The following is a 24381-nucleotide window of genomic DNA, read 5'->3' as shown; positions in this document are numbered from 1 at the left end:
AATGCATCTTAACCAAAAACAAATTTCTTACCCAGATTTTGCTTTTTCTTCTTCAGCTTCTACCTTTATGCTGAGGGATTCATCTACCCCAGTTGTCTCATCATCTTTATCTTCCAGATTTTCATTTTCTTCTGTTTTTTTCACATTAACCTCTCTTTCCTGATCAGACTGTGTAGGTACAGATTCTGATAAATTCTTTTTACTTCCCTAGAAAAAGATCAGAGGAACTATACCAACAAAAGTAAAAACTGTCAACCTAATTCCATTATCTAATTGTTAGCAAAAGGAGGTACCAACGAATACTAACATTGAGAAAGTTATTTTAAGAAACTACTAAAACACTAGGCAAAAATAGCTAACAGCTATTTTGAACACAAAAATAGCACTTAATGAAGAAAGTGCATGAACAATAAAGTATAAAATTATATAATAAATTAACTATGTAATCTTTACAGAGGATGTAGAAAATGCACTAAAGAAGGCAAAGGACTATCAACAGTATCTTATTTACCAGAGAGGGCTGAATATTTTCCTTTCTTTCAATACCCTCTTCAGTAGGCTTTTCTTCTTTTGGTATTACATTCTCCTCCTCTTCAATCTTTATTTCTTTGATTTCTGGTTCATTTTCTTCCTTAACTTTTATTTCTTTTACATTTTCACACTCCTTACAAGGCTTGTTAACAACTTTCTCTGGCAATGCCATCTGAAATTCAATATTGGCCGACCTACAGTACTCCTCAAAACCATATAAGTATCTGGAAATATGAAAAGAAGTTACATTTGGGAAAACATTTTGAAATGTTACTGTAGAGTTGTAGTTCTTAAAATATGTGTTCATTTCTCCTGTTTAAGTGCTCAGATATCGAGCTATGCTAATATTCAAATTTACTCTAGTTTAGTTCTTCCCAATCTTTTTTACTCAAACAGAAACGTTTTTCAAAGAAAAATAAATTCATTAAAAAAAGATGCTAAAAGTGAAAAGACAGTCATCCTCTTAAATGTAGTAATTGTAACAACAGTAGCTATTAGAAGAATTAGTAATAGCATCTATTTGTTGAGCACTTCTTATATGACAGGCACTGGCATGTAAAATTTCATTAACTCATCAGAGTAATCCTATGAGGCAAACAGTATCATCTCATTAAAAAAAGAGGAAATTGAGGCTTGAGAGAACAAATAAATGGTCCAAGGGCACAAAAAGCAAATAACCGGCAGAACCAGGACTCGAACCTGGGTTTATTTGACTTTAAAACTTTGGCATTAAAAAAAACTTTGGCATTTTAACTCCTACACATACTTTCCAAATTTACTTGGCCACAAAAACTTTCTTCACAGACACTCTCACAGATCTAGTATTCATGGAATACACTCTAGAAAACGCTATTACAGAGTGATTACTCTAGTAAAACTTTCTTGATTTCTTCTTAGAAGAAATTACTAGCCTCAGTTATATGGTAAATTCCATCCTGCTTTCTAGGTAAAATATTGAATATAGCTATATCAAGTACACCTACTTACTTTTTATAAGCACATTTAACATTGTATCCTGCCGCTGAATTTAAGACAGGGATTCCAAGATCTTGGTAGACTTGTTTCCAAACAGCTCCGCTTTCAATCTAACAGACAAAGTGAAATGAAAACTCCCAAATTAAAAGGTGGGAATGCGATAAAAGTTTGATAAATACTATATATATATGTGTATATGTGTATATATGTGTATGTGTGTGTGTGTGTGTGTGTGTGTGTGTATACACACAAATATTCCTATATTTGTTGGTTCCAGTCTGAAGGAATGAAAAATATCAATCTTGATAAATTCTAAATCAAAAACCTGGTTTACAACAATGTTTTAAAGTAAGTTTTGGTATTTTAACAAATCTCAGAGAATTACAAATGTTGAAATACTAGGCCATCTGACTTTTTTTTTTTTTTTTTGGCCACGCAGCATGGCATGCAGGATCCCACTTCCCCAACCAGGGATTGAACTGGTGCCCCCTGCAATGGAAGCACGGAGTCTTAACCACTGGAGCGCCAAGCAGTCCCCATTTGACTTTTAAAGAAACCCTGCTATATATAATAAATAAGAAAACATCCACATTCCTAAATCAAAATCTTAATGAAAAGACAGAGATAAAAAGTTTTAATGATGTATGATTTCCCATAAAATATATAAGCTAATAAATCAAAGCAATTTTATGAATCTTAGTAATGCAGAATACTTTTTGTTCCTCCAGAATAGCCATAACTGGATGGGCACCATACATCATGGCAACCTTAAGATAATTTCTTCAGTTCAACGAAGATCTTCTGCATATATATGCAAATAATGTTTTCTACATATATAAGGCACAGTGGTAGAGATTAAGGATATAAAGAATATTAAGACAGATCCCTGCTCTCAATGACCTTACAGTCTAATGGAAAAGAGACAGAGAAAGGAAGAATCTCCACTAATATGGCTGTGTTATAACTCAGGTAGTTTATGAAAGTTTGACAAATTTAACAGTAAATCAGAAAGCTCACTTTTTTAAATCTTTAATTAAATTTAAATTTGGACTGAGGAAGCTAGCTGTTTCTAACTTATACTCTCCATTTTCTTTTCCTTTTATTCTTAGGTTTTTATTAATAGACAACTTTAGATAATTTTTAGATGACAAAACATGTATGCAAAACATGTTTCACTTTTGATCGTAATACTTACATTATCAAATCCTCCAAGTTTGTGTACAAGTCTGAATAACTTAAAGAGATTCAAATTTCGATATCCAAGTACAGGTCGCTTGTTAATGGGTGTGCCTATTAAAGGAAACACGAAATATATTAGAACGATGCTACATTTTTAACTTAAACTCTGAAAAGATTCAAACATTACCACCAAATATACATAGTGTAAAGTGTGTATATATGAGAAAAAAAATCCCTCGTTAATCAAAAACATGATACCTACTACTTAAACCCATTTCATTAAAAAATTGTTTTCCTATATCAGATTTTTGAAACCTTATTTATATGATTTCATTCGACTTTCATTCCCCTGATGAGCAAAAGAATAAATACTAAATGAAGCAAAATAAAATACCAACAAAAATTTTTAAAAATCAGGGTAACAAGGTTTGGTAGAACTGAAAAAAGTGTTGAGATAATTGATGGGCAACTGTGTCACAATTAGAGTTATCTTTATGATACTTCCTTTGTATTTTACTAATTTTCTACTATTCTAAAGAATAATTCTAGAATAAAGCTATAGTGTTGTTTATTCTAACATGAGAAAATGTAGGAGAAGAACACTAAAACTATCAAACTGTTAGGATGTGGTAGAGAAAACAACAGGATAGAGATACACAACTTACTGCCCTTTCCAAAAAACATATGACTGGCATAATCACATTTTTCACTCTTTTCTAGTATTAGATTTTATTCATTTTCTTCACTTTTTTATTTACCTTACACAAAAAAGCTTAAGAAATAGCCTGGGGCCTCCCTGGTGGCGCAGTGGTTGAGAGTCCGCCTGCCGATGCAGGGGATACGGGTTCGTGCCCCGGTCCGGGAAGATCCCACATGCCGTGGAGCGGCTGGGCCCGTGAGCCATGGCTGCTGAGCCTGCGCATCCAGAGCCTGTGCTCCGCAACGGGAGAGGCCACAACAGTGAGAGGCCCGCGTACCAAAAAAAAAAAAAAAAAAAAGAAATAGCCTGCCGTCTTAGGCCAAGCCTCCATTCATACAAATAAATAATATAGGAATCAAGAACATTTTATATTGAAGAATAAAAAGATACCCACATTGTAGTAGCCACTATGATTTATGAGAGCAAAAAGAAGACCAAGCCAGCTTCTACTCATCAACAATACAAAACTGGATTAAAAAAAACATTAATTCACAGAGCACAGTAGCACTTTCAAGTATTATTCATTCATTTTGTCCTTCTCCTCAAGCTAGAAAGCTTTCTGCCTCTCACCACTCCTTTTCTAGCATCTTCCCAGGAAAGGAGAAACTATACTCTGAACAGCAGATAAGCAAGAGAGTAACAGGACCATAGTTATTGGTGGACTAGGTCATCACTGCAAATTAAAAGTTATTGTTAGGTACCCATTCCTCTTTCCCCCAATGCTCGTATTTCTTAAACCACAAAAGCAGATTCGATAAGTTAAGCCCAGGCTCACCTTGAGACTTGGTCACCTTTCTCTATGGATGGTTTAATTCTGTTCTTAGTTCTATGTGGCTGGGTTATAAGAAGACTTATAAGGCCCATCTTAGAATGTGTGCTCGCTCGCTCTCTCTCGCTCTCTCTCTCTCTCTCTCTCACTCACTCACTCACACACACAAACACACACACATGCTGGGAATAGCAAACAGTGATTTTAGAGAAGAGGCTTTTCTACAGGCATGTATGTAGGCTCAAATAAAATGGTACTCTGATACCCATTCTGCTACTGTTTCCTAGTGTAAGAGTTCTTTGGGGGGGTCCCATAAATGGGTGGGGGGACAGACAGGACAGCATACAGTAATTTATGGGTCCACGGCAATAATATCCATCAAAATACTGTCAAATTCCACATTCCACTTCCTATGTGACAGACACCATACTAAGATGCTGGTGATTGGAAATCAAAAAGATAGCCATGATTACCAGTGACATGCAGCTTAATAAACAGAATTCTTATTTTAAGATATTAATTATCTGATACCTACATTAATGATGAATAAAAGAAAAAACACTCACCTCTATCTTCCATAAATTTGTACAACTGTTGAAGAAAGTTCTCCCTTTCCTCTGGAAATGGTTCTATTTCTTCCTAATTTTAGTCACAGAAGAAAAGAATATTATTTTCCTCAGTTAAGCATTTTACTAACACAAGTAGCTTTCCTACCAACAGCAAAGACTAATACTGGAATATTTCAAAGGCTTTTTACCAAATTAAAATTATTTCTTAACACTAAGCTATTCAAAACCAGAAAGCCTAGACATTTCATGCTTTACAGAGAAATATGTCCTAAAAGGTTATCTCAATAGTGACAATTCCAAATGTAAATGCTCATATAAGAAATGAGACCAGCAAAATGATTCATGAACTTTTTACCAGATCAGAGATCTAGTCCTTCATAGGACTAGGTCATAGGCTCAAGAAGACCTACTCTCACTTATATTAAATTGGGTCAGGGTTTACCATCAAAACTAACTCTATTATTGCTCCTCAAGGAACTGAACAAGTGTGGTTCCCATTAACTGCGACTACAATTATCCTTCATTATATATATACGGCCCCACTGTATAGTGCTTCGAGCTTATAAATTCAGTAAAGTGGGGAACAAACTTGATCTACAATACCTGAAGATTCAGACTTAGGGAAATCTTCAAGTAATAAAATAGTTCCCGAATTTATCAATTACAAGGGAGGGACTAGCTTCTTGCTGCTGTGGCCAGGGGCTGTGGCAGTAGGGAGCTGGTCCTGAAGCAACCTGCAAGGAGCAGGGTAGCAGGTGAGATGGAGGAACTCATCAATTCAGTGACTATCAAGCCATTCAACAATATTTAATGAGCACCGGTAAGTGTAGGCACCATGCAAGGTGCTGAGTCAAACAAAAGAGAAAAAAGCAATGGCACCTGCCATTACAGAACATGATCAGGAGTAACTGCAGAGGAAGTGATTCAAAATATACACCTAGGCTTTACAGTTACTCTGGCTGAAACAAATGTACTACTAACAGTAAAAGTCAGGAGCGTACTTTGCAACTGGTAGTCTAAATAAATCATTTTAATTTTAAAAATCATTAGCCTAATGCTACTGTTTGAGTGAGATTTGCCTCTTTATTTTATAAGCTAGCAGAAAAAAGGAAGGAAGTTAAAGCAACAAAAACTCATGTTGATAAACTATTATGCTTGCTAATTGGGAAGAGAAGAATCAATGACAATTATTAGTTTGTTCAGGATAAATCTGTATTTCTCAACTTAAACATGGTCCACATACACTGGATTGTGGTAAGGTAGTCAGATGTAAGTCTAAGGAAATCTGTTTTCTAGATATTATCTTAAATGCTCCCAAGGTACAATATTTGACTTACATAAACTGTCAAATGTATTCCTGTTGCAACAAAATTTAAGTGAAGTTTGAATTTAACTTAAAAAAAAAAGTTTAAACTGGAAACCAGATCTGCTTTTACAAAAACATTTGTAAAACATAAATCTAAGCGACAGAAGTTTTGGTAACTAATACTTATTGAACATCTGTTACACGTTACACACTATGACAGAGTACAAGTAAGACAGAGTCCCTACCATTGAGGAGCTTACAGATTAGTAGGAGAGAAAACAAATAGAAAATAAATATATGTACATATGTATGTACACATATATATGTAGGCAAAAATTTCTACAAGAATAGTAGTAGTTTATATTAGCAAATTGAGTGATTAAACTTTTCCTAAGGTGAGGAAGGTGATAGTTCTCAGGGCGTTTCCCTTTACAGAGGGGGCATGTCAGTAGTATTTAAAAAACCGAACAGGACTGTGTCAGGCTGACGGGGGGAGGGCACTGTAGGCAGAGGAATTGGTTTGTGCAGAGGTGAGTAGAAACGAGGTATGTAATTTGATGTTGCTGCAACATAATGTTCATAAGTAGATGGGTAGGGAGTTAGTTCCCTGGCAGTACAGTGGTTAGGACTCAGCACATTCACTTCTGTGGCCTGGGTTCAATCCCTGGTCAGGGAACTAAGATCCCGCAAGATGCACCACGCAGCAACCCCCCCCCAAAAAAAGTAGGAGGGTATACCAAGAGAAGTAATATAAAAAAAAGGCAGGGGTGGGCTTCCCTGGTGGCGCAGTGGTTGAGAGTCTGCCTGCTAATGCGGGGAACACAGGTTCGAGCCCTGGTCTGGGAGGATCCCACATGCCGCGGAGTGGCTAGGCCCGTGAGCCGCAACTACTGAGCCTGCATGTCTGGAGCCTGTGCTCCGCAACAAGAGAGGCCGCGATAGTGAGAGGCCCGCGTACCGCAATGAAGAGTGGCCCCCGCTAGCCACAACTAGAGAAAGCCCTCACACAGAAACAAAGACCCAACACAGCAAAAATTAATTAATTAATAAACTCCTACCCCCCGCCAAAAAAAGTATAAAAAAAAAAAAGGCAGGGGTGGGACTACAAAGGGAGGTTCTAAAAGTGAAGCTTGATTTTCAGAGTGATAAGAAGCAACTGCAGAGGTTTTAAGCAAGGAACTGATGGCTCCAAGCGTTTTAAATAGAAGGCAGTAGGGAAGGAGACTGAAGCCTGCGAAACTTTTACACTACACACTGTCATAGATTACTATATTATAAAACATAAACTCTAAAACAATCCTATTTCATTACTAGTTGCTTACTACAGTTAAATGGCAGAATTTTATAACTTACCTAAATTATTACATATTAACTTATCTTTGTTTCCTAAAAACATTAAATACAATTCACTTCATGGTCACGTATTGCAGTTTCACTACCTGCACCATTCCCCCAATAACTCTGATAAAGTCGTCCAACAAACCATTAAAGAGCACAGTGGTGCAATGTCACTAGTAATATTATGAGCATCTTTTCCCGGTACTTGTCATTGCTAGACCTAAAGTAACAGCTAAAATAAAATATAAATTTAGCTCCTTGATCCATATAAATTGACAGATGTCTTATTTATGATCTAATTAGAACTATCTACCCAGTTGTATTAGATAAAGTCATTTAAGATTCTCTGAATTAAAGAGATATTAATCTTTACTTTTTTTTTACTATTTATTCCTTTAATACTAGATGGAAGACATATTTTATACTTTACTAGGTATTTTAATAAAATATGTAGATGTAAACATACTATGAGGTGACAGCTGTCTACATGATGGTAAAAAGCATATGAAAGTAGGGTCTTCCTATATTAGGTAGGGATTTCCTTAACCATCTGATAAACAAAAAGCACAGCAAGATTAAGAAACATTTTTTTCCCTTTTTATTTTTTTAATTGAAGTATAGATGACATACAATATTATATTAATTTCAGGTGTACAACATATTGATTTGACACTTACATACATTATGGACTGAAGATTAAGAAATATTTTTTGAGGTTACTGAGATAACTATACTTAATATTTTTAATTTCACAAGACCATATTTCTGTTTTAAGGTAAGCAAGCAAACTACTTGATTATGATGAATATCACAAGCACAACTGTATTATGAAATACTTCTAATGCTAAAAATATTTAAGTGATTAATGACTTTAGCCAAATCCCAACTCACAAAGGAAACGTGTCCTTCATTTGAAAAGGCATTAACTATGTTTACTCACCTCCTCTTCACTGCTGTTATCTTCCTTTGCTTTTTCATCATCTTCCTCCTCCTCTTCTTCCTCTGCTTCACTGCTAGAACTATCTTCTTTCAATTCAGTCTTCCAGTTAGCAGGAATAGTTCTACTTTTGTGAAACTCAAGTGCCTGATCAAAGGCTGGAAAGAGACCATAAACTATATCAACTGGAGAAATTAAGACAACTGATTTGTCTAAAAATACTAACAGGAAAAAGAAATAAAAAACTACTGTGCTGCCACCACTGACATTTATGGAGTGTTTGCTATGAGCTAGGCACTGTGCTAACTGCTTTTCCATGCAGCAACTCATTTAATCGTAACAGTCTTAGGCATTAGGCACCCATTTTATAGACGGCAAAACTGCTACCATTTGAAGGTGACTTAGGTTCAAACAAAGACAAGAGAAAAGGGGCAGTTTTCTTCTTTTAAATGAAAATTAAGAGTGTCTAGTAAAAAACACTTTAAGATAGGTAAATTTTTAATCGTTTTATCAAAAAAAAGAGATTATTAAACAGTATTATATACCAGGCACAGAGTCATTGTAATAACACACAATACCTGAAAATATACTATAAATATGTCCTCTACATTTTTCGTTAAGCCTGAATTTAAATTATATTAACAATTAGCTTAAACTAAAATTAGCTAGACAGTTATTCTCACTTTATAATGCATGGAAATAAATTCTAAGCCATAAATTCTTGATGATTTTTAACCGGTCTACATAGCATATTATTTGATTCAGTGAACATGGGCAAAGAAAAAATAAACAGCTATTTACAATGCTAAAAATCAAGTAAGAGATGCAATTATCACGTATTCCTTAATAAAATATAACTACGGTTATAAGAAATGCCAAATCAAAATTACTTTGATTCCTGTTTCTACCATCCTCAGGAACTAATATTTTATTTACTAGGCAAAAGCCAGACTACAGTAACAGCTGATGATATTGTTCTTTCCCATTTTTAGATTATTGTCCCAATTATAAGCTAAAAAAAAAAGAAAAAGAATACCTGTGATAACAAAAGGCACGTGGGTTTACAAAAGTATAAGTTGCATAGAACCAAATGTAACTTTAAAGACTTAAAAAAAATTTTAAGACCAAAGAATATTTAATCTTCAGAAATACTTTTTACTTTTTTTTTATTTTGGCCATGCCACACAACTTGCAGGATCTTAGTTCCCCGACCAGGGATCGAACCCGGGCTCCAGCAGTGAAAGCTCCAGAGTCCTAACCACTGGACTGCCAGGGAATTCCCCATCAGTTTTTAAATTAACTATAATTTGTTCCAAGATTATCCTTACCTTGTTTTAATACGGCATCAGGCTTTGGTGCAGTGTCACTAGTAATTTCATGGACATCCTTTCTTGGTACTGAAGTACTATATTATTTTTTTAATTTTAAAGGAAAAAACCCACAAAAATACAACAGAGATTAATTAAGAGTCCAATTACCTACCACAGAAAGATACTGAAAACATGGGAATACTGACATTTACAATGAAAATGATTGCATACAGGGTTGCAAGTCCCAAATAAAATGCTAGGCAGGATGTTAAAATATGTAATCATCTACAGAAGGACCCCACCTTAAGAGATGTTTTATAAGCAACAAGGTATTCTCAAATATCAGAGGACTTAGCTAAATGCAATACTAAAAATACTGAAACACTGAAAATAATAAATTAAAATGTCTGGATAGCAGAATGCACCAATCCAATAAAAAATAAGTTAAATAGCAAGAATTGGCCATCATCTTAGGATAAGCACAAGAAATTACTAAATTTAAGACTGGAAGAACATGTACTATTTTATAATGTAAAATGTTCTTTTAACAAATTTTTTTTAAACTGAATTCTAGGTTCACAAGCAAACTTCTAATACATAATTTAAGGTTTTTTCATGGAACTTAGCAACCATAAGGAGGGGCTAGATGCAAGCAACTGGGAGAGGTTCATTCTATCATATACATCACGTATATTTCCTATTTTACACTAATAAATCATCATTCATCTTTTCTGCACTTGGTTTGTCTCAACCAAACCACAAAAGCCTAAAAACTATTCCAAATACATTTTTCAGCCTGCTTTTTTGAACTTTTTATTTAAAAATTTCAAATATATACAAAAGTAGACAGAACAGTACAATGAACTCCCACATATCCATTACCCAACTACAATAATCATTAACTCAGAGTCACTGTTTCGTTTATACCCCTACCTACCTCCTCCTCCCACCCCAACTGGATATTTTGAAGCAAATTCCAGACATTATATAATTTAATTTATAATATTTCATTACGGAGCTTTAAAAGAAAATTCTTCTAAAAATATAACCGTATCATTATCACACATTTAAAAATTCACAGCAATTTCTTAATATCATCAAACCAGTATTCAATTTCAGTGTTCAAATTTCTCTGATTATCTCCATTTTGTGAAAGTGAGTTTCATATAGACTGTTTTTAAAAATCACATTTCAGAACTTGAAAACCCAAACACCAATCTTAAAGCATGATGATCCTTTTAAAGTATAGTTACCCAATAAGGCAAAATATAAAATACATGGATTTTCTAGTCACACAATTCTTCAAGAAAGAAAAAAACACATAGTTTTTCAGTTCCAGAAAAGTTCTACATGAAAGGTCACTTTCTTAATACTTAACATACATTTATAGTAACTCATTTTAATCCTCAGCCTACTGCAGAAGTCGAATGTTACACAACAGGGTAACACTAACCCATTTAGACATAATTAAAAATGATAGAAAATCCTAATAAGACATTCAAAAACAATAAATATATCAATATCAATCAAGTATTAGATGTGGTAGATATATCGAATTTTCCTCAATAAATCATCAGCTATTACACAGGCAAACACTGACAAATTAGACAGCACTTAGAGTCTAGTTTAGAAAAGACCAAATGAACAAGAAAAGACATATCATAAGACTACTATACTTAATGATAATATGAAAAATGATCATACTCTGAAACACTGTGTATGATGAGAAGGAAAAGCATAAGGTCACTGGAAATAACTAATTTATAATTTACCATCCCAATCTGGAAAAACAGCATATTTTTCATACCAAGTGAATTATACTTACAATTTGCCATCTTTGAAAGATCGAACAAGAATATTGTCTTTTTTCACAGCAATTTCATCACTACAATCAGGACAAACCACCTTTTAAAAAAAGTGTGAAACTATTATAACTAAAAGTACATTTATAGATAGTTATATAAGTATCAATTATTTAAATCCTTTTCAAAATAGTTTCAGCTTAAAATTTAAAAACTAATTTTAGTTTGAGGGTAAACAGTTACACACACATGTGGGAACACACACAAGTAATTTTAAGTTTATATCCTTCCAGCTCTCTGGATTATCCGCATTGTTTTCTGACACAGGCACGGTGTTGAGAGCAGAACTGTGGCTATGACTAGACTGAAGCTGTGGACCAAGTCTAGGCAGAAATAGAAAGCTGGAATGAGAGTAGCTCAGGGGTGGAAAAAGAGGGAGAGCTAGTCCTAACAAAGGGTCTGCAGCAGGGCTAAGAGAACAGCAGGACCAAAATGGAATCAGATATCAGAACCTTAATCAGAGCAGTCTCTATCTTTAAAAAGACAGAGATGATGTTCTACTGATTATCTACATTTAAATATACACTTTAACACATGCTAAAATTTCTCCATAATATTACCCACTCTAAAAAGTAAGTATTTTAAACTGGGTACCTTCCTGGGGTCTATATAAGATTTATTATGAACAAAATAAAAGATTTATTTTATTTGAAGTTATCTCAACTATTATTTAAAGTAAGGATAAAGCATGCCTTCCCAAAGGTAATACTAATGTAAGACACCTATAAATTTTTATTATTTTAATCCCGAGATAGCCCACTATATATACCAAGAACAATAGTATAGTTACAGTTTTTAATGAAAAATGGGCTAAGTAACTATGACAGATTTAAGGACTGTCTCATTAGCTCTGAAAAATGACACAATAGTACATAAAGGCATGTAATCTCACCACAGGTTTGAGAGGAGTGAGAAACAGGTAAGTTCTAGTTCAGTCTTTAAAAGGTTAACAATTTCCATACTTGTAACTGCACTGCATTAAGCATTGCTTAAATGTTGATGGCATTATGAAATAATTCACTCATGGAAGTCTTTTACATGCGTTAGCATCTATGAAAACTTTCCTATCATTTCAATAAGGTCCAGAAGTAAGTACTTAATATCTGTTCATTCATTCATCCAGTCACTCTACAAATATTAACTATTTCATCAAGGTACCATACTAGACCACAGAGGCCTAGTCAGTCACCGTTCCTCCCCACAATGAGCTTGTATTCTAGCTGGGAAGACAAGCACTAAACAAGTAAGTGCACATTTATTTAACTGCTATTGTGGTAAGTCTTTATCTAGGTGGTCAGGTACCACTTTCTTGAGGACACAACATTTAAGCTCAGCTTTGAAAGCTGAGTAGGAACTGGCTTGACGAATGATGTATGTGTGTACACGTGTGTACCACAGGGCTGCGCTGCAAGCAGAGGAAACAGATTATGCGAAGGGCCTGACACAGCAAGCAGTGGAGCCCATTCCAGGAAGCAAAAGGTCAATGTAGCTAACTTTCTGCCTGGGCTGAATAAGTGAGGTAAGCAGAGTTCAGATCTGTCAATCTTGTATGCCATGTTAATTCTGAGGATAAAATCTAAACTCTTCAAGGGAAGGATCCAAAGCAAGATAATGTCATAATAGAAGTGCCTTTTAAAAAATTACTTTGACTGTCATAAAGAAAATGGACCAGAGAAGGACAAGAGTTGGAAGAGATGAAGCTACTGCAAATCTTCCAGGTGAGAGATGGTGACCTGGATGTAAAGTGCTGATGGTAAATTAAAGGAACAAGAAATAGTAGAGATAATTAGGGAAGTGCAGAGATGACAGAGAAAAGGATGCTTACATTTCTGCCTTGTGCAAATGGTGTCATTCACAGGGAGAGGAGACAATGGGTCATGTTTGGGAATGAGGGAGGAGAGAATAAATTTAGCTTCAGGCTTATTAAATTTTGAGGTGAATTAAATTTTGAGGTGACTAAAGGGCAGCCAAGTGGAGATAATGATAGATAGATACACAGGTCCAGAGCTCAGAGTAGGGGTCTGAACTCTAAGCTATAAACTTGGGAGTAAACAGTCTAAATATCAGGGCTCTAAAACTGTGAGCCAAAAGCACACATTTTTTTCTTTCTCATGAGCTTAGGATTTTGAAAACCACACACGTGACAGCTTTGGCCAGTGCTGACAATGGCGTGTAAGTGGGTTCACTCTCCATTCTCTTACAGGAACTACAATCCACATTTTATCCCATTCACCCATGCATGTGATTTTCTTTGGTCCCTAAGACATTTCAGTTTATTATCTCTGCAACCAATGCTATAAAAGGGGATGAGATCACCCTAAAGAGAATACAATGTGATACATTCTGAACCTTGAACAACAACATTTAAAGCTTGGTTAAAGGAGAAACAGTAGAGGAAAATGAAAAAGAGGACTGCATGAGTCAGGGAAGCTAAGATTTCCTCCCCTTAAAATGGGGGTAAATACCACTTATGTTTCAGCCTCAATTAGGATTAAATAAGACCATGTGCTTACATGAACAAGCTAGCACAGGGCCTGGCCAGGGTAAGTGCTCAAAACATGGTGGCTATTAATAGTTCCTAGAAGTATGCAATTGTTCTCTAACATGATGTTACCAAGCAGTTGTTAAAATTTACTCAATTTATAAACACTAATTTTAAAAATAGAAATGCAAATACTATTTATGTGATTATGTCAAGATTGTTTGATTCAAAACACAATTTCACACTCTAGTTGACAAAAATTATTTATCACTTTCCAAAAGATCTCAAATTTGTGGGGAAGATAATATGTATCACTAATGCTAAGATTTTTAAAATAATGATAAAATCGTTGACTAAGCAGATTACTAACCTTTCAGTATTGTATATCTTTAAATACTTTTCTCATCATCAAGGAAACTATTTAGAAATTATGATGAGAGAATATTAATACTGAAAATACTAAAGTGCAAATTTTAATGTTGCTTTTGTTTTAGAAAAAGACACACAAAGCTCTTTTAAAACATGTTTTCAAAAGAAATTCTTTCAAAGAATCTTAGTGCTTTAGGAAAAAAGAAATGATCACATACACTTACACTTAAGTTTTTAGCTTGCCATTAACCCAAAGCTCAACAAGTTACTTAAACCTTCTAACACTCAGTTTCCTTATCTCTAAATGAGGATAAATAATACATACCTCATAATCAGCATAAAGACATTAGCACAATCCTTACACATAACAGGCATCCAATAAATGTGTAATGGATAGATGGATATATGCAGAGGTACAAAGGTATCATAAAGTATTTATATTTATTAAAATAATTGCTCTCATCAGTTTTAATTATAACTGTAAGAGTTGACAATTATTGGGCACTTATTTTGTGCAAAACACTAAACACTTGGGATAAAGAATACAAAATGTTTACAAAAAGGATGAAAAATAGATATCATTTGTAGACAACAGTAGAAAACAAGATTCTGTTCTTCTTTTGCAGCCTTTTGCATGGTAGATTTAGAAGTTTTAAAAGTTTGCATGAGGAATTTTTCACCCCAAATTGAGCAGTGTAACATACCTAGCCTCTAAAATTATCATGATTTTCATCCTTTCTCGGATGACTTCAGGAGTTCTTTGTACTCAGAAATAACTTTCAAGGAATTTTGTGTGAACTGAATGATGCTAAAACCATTTCCCCATTTTGTACCTATGAAAAAACACTAGTAAGAAAATCAACTATTTTCTTCATGAACTTATATAGTTGAAAGTTAAACTTTCTTACTGAAGTTACTCACCAATGCAGGAAACCATAGTGCTTTCTTTTTATCCAAACTAACGTAATCTACACATACAACTTTTCCTAGCAGCTCATCAATCTGTTTCCTATCATCCTCATCTTCATCACTGGAGGATGAAGAAGACTCTTCCTCTGGTCTAGGGAAAGAAAAAAAATGAAATATTTCTATTTATCTTCACAAAGAATAAGCACACCAAGCTGATGAGTACAGGTATTCTAGAAATCTTACCCCGTTTCCTACAGAATGGCTAATTTAAATTTTTAAATAATTTTCTAAATTTCTAAAGAATAATAATTTTAAAAAGGTTATCATTAGAGGAAAGCAATCCATTTTCCTAAAAATCTTCTGGATTTATTTAGTGCTATTTTAAAAGATTAAGGGAAAGATCAGAACAGAATAACACTGGTCCCCAAATTCTCAAAAAGCTAAAGGCTCCATATGAAGCATCCCAGTACTGCACTAAAATATACTAGATCCTCCTCTCAAATTAAAGGAATTCTGGAGATGGTAGTTTTACACTCCCAGTACAAAGCTAATTTTATTTATTTATTTATTTTGGCCACACCACACGGCTTACAGGATCTTCAGTTGCCCGACCAGGGAATTGAACCCGGGCCACCACAGTGAGAGCTCAGAGTCCTAACCATTGGACCGCCAGGGAATTCCTCCAAAGCTAATTTTAAAAAGGGGAAGGCAGATCTTTATTAATGGGGATCAGGCTGGGGAGAGGAAACACTCTGGTAAGAGATCACCATTGGTGTCTTTAGTATCAAATATACACAAACTACATATTCATAAGATGCACAATATGGTTCTTCTGTATTATGTTAAAAACTCCTTGGGCTTCCCTGGTGGCGCACTGGTTGGGAGTCCGCCTGCCGATGCAGGGGACACAGGTTCGAGCCCCGGTCCAGGAAGATCCCACATGCCATGGAGTGGCTGGGCCTGTGAGCCATGGCCACTGAGCCTGCACGTCCGGAGCCTGTGCTCCACAACGGGAGAGGCCACAACAGTGAGAGGCCCGCGTACCACGAAAAAAAAAAAAAAAAAGGAAAACTAAAAGGAAAACAAAAACAAATTCTGAATCTGGTTCCGAGAAAGCCCACAATTAGTGGTAAAGAAAACAGATTCTAATAACTGTGCTCAAAATGCCCACAATAACTGTAGTGACCTAAATGGGAAGGAAATCCAAAAAAGAGGGGACATATGTATACGTATAGCTGATTCACTTTGTTGTACAGTAGAAACACAACATTGTAAAGCAACTATACTCCAATAAAAATTAAATGGGCTTTATGAATCAAAAAAAAATGCCCAGAATAAGTAATGATACTAAGAATGTTGAATAAATAGACTGCAAGAGAATGAGAAATATAATAAAATAAAAATGATATTTCTATAAAATAAAACAGGATGACAATATGTCATCCTTTTATACTTATATATTCCAATGTATTCCAATATATATTTATATATTCCAACGTAAATATAAAGGAAGCAAAACCTATTATAACACTATTAAACATTTTAGAGTGACAGGGGGAATATCACTATCTGATTTCAGTGATCACTCAATTAACCTAAAAATTGTCCCCTGATAAAAAAACAAAGCAGGGCTTCCCTGGTGGTGCAGTGGTTAAAAATCCACCTTGCAATGCAGGGGACACGGGTTCGAGCCCTGGTCCAGGAAGATCCCACATGCCGCGGAGCAACTAAGCCCATGCACCACAACTACTGAGCCCACGTGCCACAACTACTGAAGCCCGCATGCCTAGAGCCCGTGCTCTGCAACAAGAGAAGCGCACCACAATGAGAAGCCCACGCACCGCAACGAAGAGTAGCCCCCACTCGCTGCAACCAGAGAACAGCCCGCGCACAGCAACCAAGACCCAACGCAGCCAAAAACAATAAATAAAATAAATAAATTTTTTTAAAAAAGCAAATCTTCAAAATTTGCTACTGAGTAGAACTACTGTACTTCAAATGGCACTTAAAGTAGCTTAACCCTTACTTAGAAAGTAGGTAATAGGTATCAGGAAAAACCAACACACCTTCATATTAGCAGAGCATAAAACCTTACAAATTGGCACAAAGCTTGGGATAATAATGACAGACTTCTCAAGTCTGATTTCTACTTGATTAGAAGAACTTCTCAAGGACAACACAACCAAACTTAAAACCGTAATTATTGCTTTTTTCAAAGTAGTCACAAAAGACTCATTCAGCTGGGATTTTATGGACACCCTTTATGCCATTATCATTAGCAAGACAGAAAGTCACAATGTCACAAATAACATTAATCAAATCCGTAAAACATAGAACGAGAAAACTGGGCCTTACTTGGCTAACAATGTCATCTGCAACAGTAATGAAAATTCTGATTTCTTTCAAAAGACTTAACAAATGTGAAGACTTCAGACACGAGAAAGTTATATATATAAAAATGTAAACTGACTGGCTACATAAAACATCCATCCACCTCCCATCATGTCCAGACTCCACTCCAAAACCATTCCCCACTCGTGGACTAGATTTCCTCCTCCCTCTCACCTACTCAAGCCTTTATTCCAGCAATGCTCGCTTCTCTCTCCTGTATCGATTTTTCTGCCTCTACTAGATTGAGTCCTACCAGTATAGTGTTATTTCTAAGAAAATGCTGTTACTTCTCCCACTTAAAAAAACAGAAGATCCCCTGACCTCACTTTCTCCACCAACTACTCCTCCCCTTGGCAGAGAAACAGCCTAGAATGCTTTATCCCCAGAAATCTGGAAACTTTTTCACCTCCTCTAAGTGTCTGTTCAAATGTCACCTCAATTACGTTACTCTGATCACCTTATTCAAATTTATAACCTGCCCATCCCAATCCCCCCGCCCAACCTTACTCTTACTATTTCCACAGCACTTACAAATCTATCATACTACATAATTTACTTAATTCTTCTGTTTTTTTCTGTATTGTCCATCTCCCCGCATACAAGATAATGTAAGCTCTAAAGGCAGAGGGGGTTTTTTTGGCTACACCACAGGGAATGTGGGATCTTAGTTCCCCAACCAGATATCAAACCCATGCCCCCTGCAGTGGAAGCGGAGAGTCTTAACTCCGAGACCGCCAGGGAAGTGCCCCGGAGATTTTATAAATACCTGTTTTGTTCACTGATATATCCCAAGTACCTGAACAGTGCTTGGCACAGTGCAGATGCTCAATAAATATTTGTTGACTAAGTAAATGAACTGAATAGGTTTACTTTTTTTTACTGTGGTACTTTTGATTTCTATTTCTTCTGAAATCACAAAATGTATACAATCAGTATAATGTATACAACCAGTATTACCCATACCATTATACCTAAGGCTCCTTTTAACTTTACCTTTTAGTGGAGTTTAGCCAGGAAATTGTTTGCCTAAGACTAGTACTCAATAAACTGGTATACTAAAATAAATGAGCATCAGAAATATGTTAAGGGAGCAAAGATAGAACAAGCAGAGAGTCTGCTTGGTGTTTATTCCCCTCTGACACTGTTGCTTCTCTGGTACCAGGTATGTGTTTATAGAGCCACAACAAAATAACGTACTGTCTCTGAAATAATGTCTGATGATGCCACTGGAAACAAAGCTAATTACATGAGAATGTTTACTAAACAAACAGCTAGACACTTAAAGCTGATCACACATCACTATTAACTGTAAATTAATTGTAAATCAAGTAAGAAGAACTTTAGACAAGACACTTGCCAAAGAATATCAAATGAAGAGCTACAAATATAAAATTGAGCCAGAAACTGCAGAGGCTCAATCTCTGAAATGCAATTCGGACTTCAATGATCCTTATTCTTTCAAACAACTAACTCAGTTTCAAATTTTGTACATTAAATTAAAAATCTGTATTAGTCAGTATCAGGAAGACTGAAAACGTGTAGCTTCTTAGAGATTAAAACATATAGAACATAAGAACATGTACAGACTTAATAAAAGGGTTTTAATTTTTTCCCAATTTTTATCAAGAAGGAAACTAGAATCAAATTCTCATATCAGAATAAAGCAGTGAATAATAAAAAGTACTTCTGGACTTAGATAGTGGTGCTGGTTGTAAAAATGTTGTGAATATACTAAAAAACACTGACAGTGAATACTTTAAAAGGGTGAATTTTACATGTGAATTATACCTCAATAAAAAAAAATTTTTTTTAGGGCTTCCCTGGTGGCACAGTGGTTGAGAGTCTGCCTGCCGATGCAGGGGACACGGGTTCGTGCCCCGGTCCGGGAAGATCCCACATACCGCGGAGCGGCTGGGCCCGTGAGCCATGGCCGCTGAGCCTGCGCGTCCGGAGCCTGTGCTCCGCAACGGGAGAGGCCACAGCAGTGAGAGGCCCGCGTACCGCAAAAAAAAAAAAAAAAAAAAAAATTTTTTAAAGGTCTGCAGACCTGTATACCAGGTACAAATCACTAGTTTATTGGGTAAACCTTAGCACTGTCACTGGGTAGAACCTGTACCCACAAATAATCTCTAACAAGTATCATTATAAGCCTTATTATGCTTTATCCTTTTTCTGAAGGATAACAGCAAGTAGACTGGGTAGAACTGGGTAGAACCTGTACCCACAAATAATCTCTAACAAGTATCATTATAAGCCTTATTATGCTTTATCCTTTTTCTGAAGGATAACAGCAAGTAGACTACCTTCCTACAATAGCAGTTGCATATATACTTTTGCCAGGTTATTGGAAAAAACTTTTGAGGGAGAGGGTCACAAATACTTCTATAATTTCAGAATTCTATTCTTTAGGTAGAATCAAAGAAAACCTCTGCATACGATGTAAATTATAAGGGCAAAATTCACTCAAGTTATACATAATCAAAAGGATCAATAACTTGCTTTAAAAAAATTAAGCTAGAGGATGATAATCTTTGAAAAACAAAATATCTGAATATATTAGGATTAAAAGCAGAATATAAATAAAACAATTAAAGGAAGGTATCAAAAATAATTTTGGAATAGCTGGAGGCAGATCAACTGGTATGTGGATTAACAGTTCTTAAAAGAAAACAAAGGTAGTGATATATCATTGCAACAGTGGAGTCCGGGGAATCCTGGGAAGAGATAACCTTATCTATCTTTGTACAAATTTTAAATGGCAATCAGAGAACCATAATGAAGACCTTTTTGAGTTGAGTAATGGAAGAGGAAATGAAGGTCAGATAAATGACCTTAAGATCCAGGTTCCAGACTTTGTTGCAGAAAATCACTCTGAAGAAAGGGGAGAAAGAACTTTGAAGAAGCGTAATTTAAGGAGATGGGCACTTTAAACTGTGGTACTTGCCTGTGGCACTTACACACCAAGGCTTAAAGCACTAAGCATGAACATCATGACGTCTCTTGGCAGTGAGAAAGACTACAGTAGTGAGGCGGAAGGAACAGCAAGCAAAGTAAGACTGCAGATGGGCTGCGCTTCATTTCCAACAGTAGTAACTCTCAACCTTTCACCTGCCTTCATCCTTTGCACATGTACAACACGATCCTAACAGCAAATCTTTCATTACACACAGATTCTCAACAGGAAAATCACTAACTCAGAATGTTTGCTAGAGTCTTTAGAAAGCAAAGATAAACTTGCTCAGTGACAACTGCATGCTTTCTTCTCATATACAAGAAAGGGAGACCTCAGCTAAGAAACATAGCAGACATTTTAACAGACTATAATTTTCGGTCTTTTTTGGGGGGAGCCGCACTACACGGCTTGTGGGATCTTAGTTTCCCCACGAGGAACTGAACCTGGGCCCTCGGCATTGAAAGCACGGAGTCCTAACCACTGGACCACCACGGAATTCCCGTTTGGTCCTTTTTGTAGACCATTCTATGTGATATTCCATAAATTATCTTATTTAAAAAATTTTTTTACACTTCTGGATGACATTTGTAGAAAGGTAAAATATGTTAAATATTAGATGCAATTTTTTTCAAAATTGAAAGAATTCTTGATTCAAAAACTGTTTTCCCTATAATATGTATATAATACATAATACAGGAATACTGTTTTTAAATTCATAAAATATAGCCAAAAACAGTCCTTCCTGTCGGACATAAGCACTAGTAAGCAGAATTTTTACATACTCACATATAAACACATTTTTACATGTAAATGAAATGTTACATACTAGTATTTCATTAAAATTTTTTCATTCAATACATGATGATGATATCCAGTACTTACATAGTGATTACTACTTAAACCCTTTAAAGGACAGAATTCATTTCACCTTTGCAACAACTCTCAGAGACAGGGAATACTATTACCTCAATTTTACGGATGAGAAAATTGAAGCATGAAAAGACAAAGCATCCTACCCAAGGTTACACAGCAAAGAAGTGGCAGAGGCAGGAGTCAAACCCATGCCATCTTGCTCACTGTTCACACTCTTTTATTTCGGGGGGCGGGGGGGCGTGCGGCATTCTGGACCTTAGTTCCCTGACCAGGGATCGAACCTATACCCCTACAGCGGAAGCACAGAGTCTTAACCACTGGACCACCAGGGAAGTCCCTACTGTTCACACTCTTAACTCAGCCACACTTCCACTCTCAAGAGCTAGAGAAGCGGAAAATCTTTGCCAATGAAATAATTTTACATTAAATACACCCACACCTCACTGTTCTGACATCATCAATCATAGTTAATTAAATTGACTACGGGCTTCCCTGGTGGCACAGTGGTTAAGAATCCACCTGCCAAGGCAGGGGACATGGGTTCAAGCCCTGGTCCAGGAAGATCCCACATGCCACGGAGCAACTAAGCCCGTGCACTTCAACTACTGAGCCTGTGCTCTAGAGCCCGTGAGCCACAACTACTGAGCCCGCCTGCCACAACTACTGAAGCCCACACACCTATAGCCTGTGCTCCACAACAAGAGAAGCCACCACAATGAGAAGCCTGCACACCACAACGAAGAGTAGCCCCCGCTCGCCGCAACTAGAGAAAGCCCACGCACAGCAACAAAGACCCAATGCAGTCAAAAACAGTAAATAAATAAATTTATATATATAAAAAAAAAGAGTTGACTATAAAGCTACGGGAAGACCCTAATGATCAATGGTAGATAAAATTTTAATTCACAATTGAAGTTATTAACTTTCAAAGAGATGTCAAAAGATTTAACCTATAAGTGCTTCAGTGAATATTTTATGGCAATGTAATAGCCCTCTGAAAAAACTGAAAACAATATTAGATCACAATAACATCTAGTAATCACAAGAGGACTCTTTCATACTAATAATGCCATTACACATTTTTCATCTATTTTCCTTTCTGACTAGAAGACTCATATTTTCAAAGTTACACAAAGAAGAGTAAATAATAGTTACAACCTCAGTATCCTAAAAATAATCAAGTGACCAGCAAGTTACACTGCAAGTGACAGACATTTTTCACCTATTAATTGAGAAAAACATTTTCTAAAATATTCAGAGTTAAGTGAGAAAAAGAAATTCATGGCCCAAATCACTAGTAGAAAAATAAGTAATATTATATATTTTTTCAATGCAAGGATTAGTCTTTTAATTCCCTCCCTCAAATGAGTCATTATTTATTTCCTGTTAAAACTCATTTGGAAAGTAACTGTAGTACTCTAGACAAAAAAGAGTCAATCAATTGAATGGGAAAAGGCCTATGGAACACGGGTGAGTTCAAGGCCTGGTCCCTTCCTTCCTGTGTTCCTTGGATTAGCTGCTGTCTCTGAGGCCAATTTCCCCAATTTTTAATAGGGGTAAAAATAATACCTACCTTCATGAGTTCGCTGTAAGGCTGAAACTAAGCTATATGAGAGATAGAGCTTACCCAATTTTTATCTCCAAAGCTTAGCCACTATTAGATTTAATACCTAACTCTATTACTTTGAATGAAAGCATTCACTTACATTACAAGTTTCAATAATTCAATTCAATATTTTGGGGTGGTTTTTTTCCCTTTATCTTTTGGTCACGCAGTGCGGCATGTGGAACCTTAGTTCCCTGACCAGGGAACGAACCTGAGACCCCTGCAATGGAAGCGTGGAGTTTTAACCACTGGACCGCCAGGGAAGTCCCTTAATTCAATATTTTTAATAGCTACTCTGACAATATTTGGCTCAGGCACATTAAATTTTTAAAAATTTTACCCGAGTAAAATATTCAAAATCGTTTTTAAACAATTTAACCTCCAACAGAATAAATTAAAAACTACATTCTCTTGCCCCATCCTCTCCCATTTTCTTCTGCTCTGTGGAGGCAACTGCTTTTAACTCTTTCAGCTCTGACAGTTAATACCTTATCTCTAAATAATATTCCTATACCCCTATTTCTATATTTATACATTTTAGACGTTATTGTATTGACTTCCCGTTGTTTTAAGGACTTAGCTTTTATATTTAAGCAACCTCTCTACACTCCATCCTACTAATATAGTGTTCTTTTCTTATATAATTTTGAGGGGAGTAACTAAATGCCTTTACTATTTTTTTCTCTGTTTGTTATCATCATATCTTTAATTTCCCCCCAATGTTCCATCATCCTAGATAACAAGTCCTCCCTTTAATAGAAACTTCCATTTCTCCATTTTGCATTCTACTGACCACTAGCATCTAGTGTTACTATTGAGAAGTCTGATGCCATTCTGCTTCTCACTCCTTTGCAATAAATTATTTTTTTCTTCCTGGAACTGGTTGAAGATTGTTTCTTTCTCTCTGATGACCTGAAATTTCATGACTCTTTGATCCTGTGATCCTTTTTAATTTAAAGCCTTTTGGAGCCTAAGCACATTTCATTGAAAGTAATTTGTTAAATATGCAGAACATGTGTCACAACTGTAAGAAGACATAAAAATAAGTAAGATAGCTCGGCTGTCAGGAAGATTTAAATTACTAGGAAGGGAAAACAAACACAACAATGATAATAATAGGTGAAATACTGTCTATGACATTAGATAAATGCAAAGGATTTAGAGGGCTCAGAGGAGAAAAAACATGTCTGTTTTTAAGGAAAGAGAGGGGAGGCACAAAATGGTTCACATAAATGTGGGAGCATTTCTGGTTAAGAACTGAAGAATGAGTGAGCCGGTGGCATGGAAGGGTGGCATTTAAGACAGAAACAGCATGAATAAAA

The 24381-nt window shown here is 35.7% G+C and overlaps 1 protein-coding gene across 3 annotated transcripts in view; it reads right to left on the bottom strand.

The window, feature by feature from the left end:
- ARID4B (AT-rich interaction domain 4B) overlaps positions 1-24381 on the bottom strand; it is a 62155-nt gene that overhangs the window by 37343 nt on the left and 431 nt on the right. For all 3 annotated transcript variants that reach the window (XM_079701423.1, XM_079701424.1, XM_079701425.1), the window contains exons 2-10: positions 15249-15387; positions 11440-11519; positions 9633-9709; positions 8308-8462; positions 4721-4793; positions 2702-2796; positions 1519-1616; positions 512-755; positions 32-207 (exon numbers count right to left, since the gene is read on the bottom strand). In XM_079701423.1, coding sequence (XP_079557549.1) covers positions 32-207; positions 512-755; positions 1519-1616; positions 2702-2796; positions 4721-4793; positions 8308-8462; positions 9633-9709; positions 11440-11519; positions 15249-15387 — 1137 coding nt within the window. The remainder of the gene's footprint in view (positions 1-31; positions 208-511; positions 756-1518; positions 1617-2701; positions 2797-4720; positions 4794-8307; positions 8463-9632; positions 9710-11439; positions 11520-15248; positions 15388-24381) is intronic.

Source organism: Hyperoodon ampullatus (assembly GCF_949752795.1).
Source record: "Hyperoodon ampullatus genome assembly, chromosome: 1".
In the NCBI taxonomy this organism is placed as follows: Eukaryota; Metazoa; Chordata; class Mammalia; order Artiodactyla; family Ziphiidae; genus Hyperoodon; species Hyperoodon ampullatus.
The sequence above is the reverse complement of the archived record's forward strand: the minus strand, read 5'-3'. Positions and strand labels throughout refer to the sequence as shown.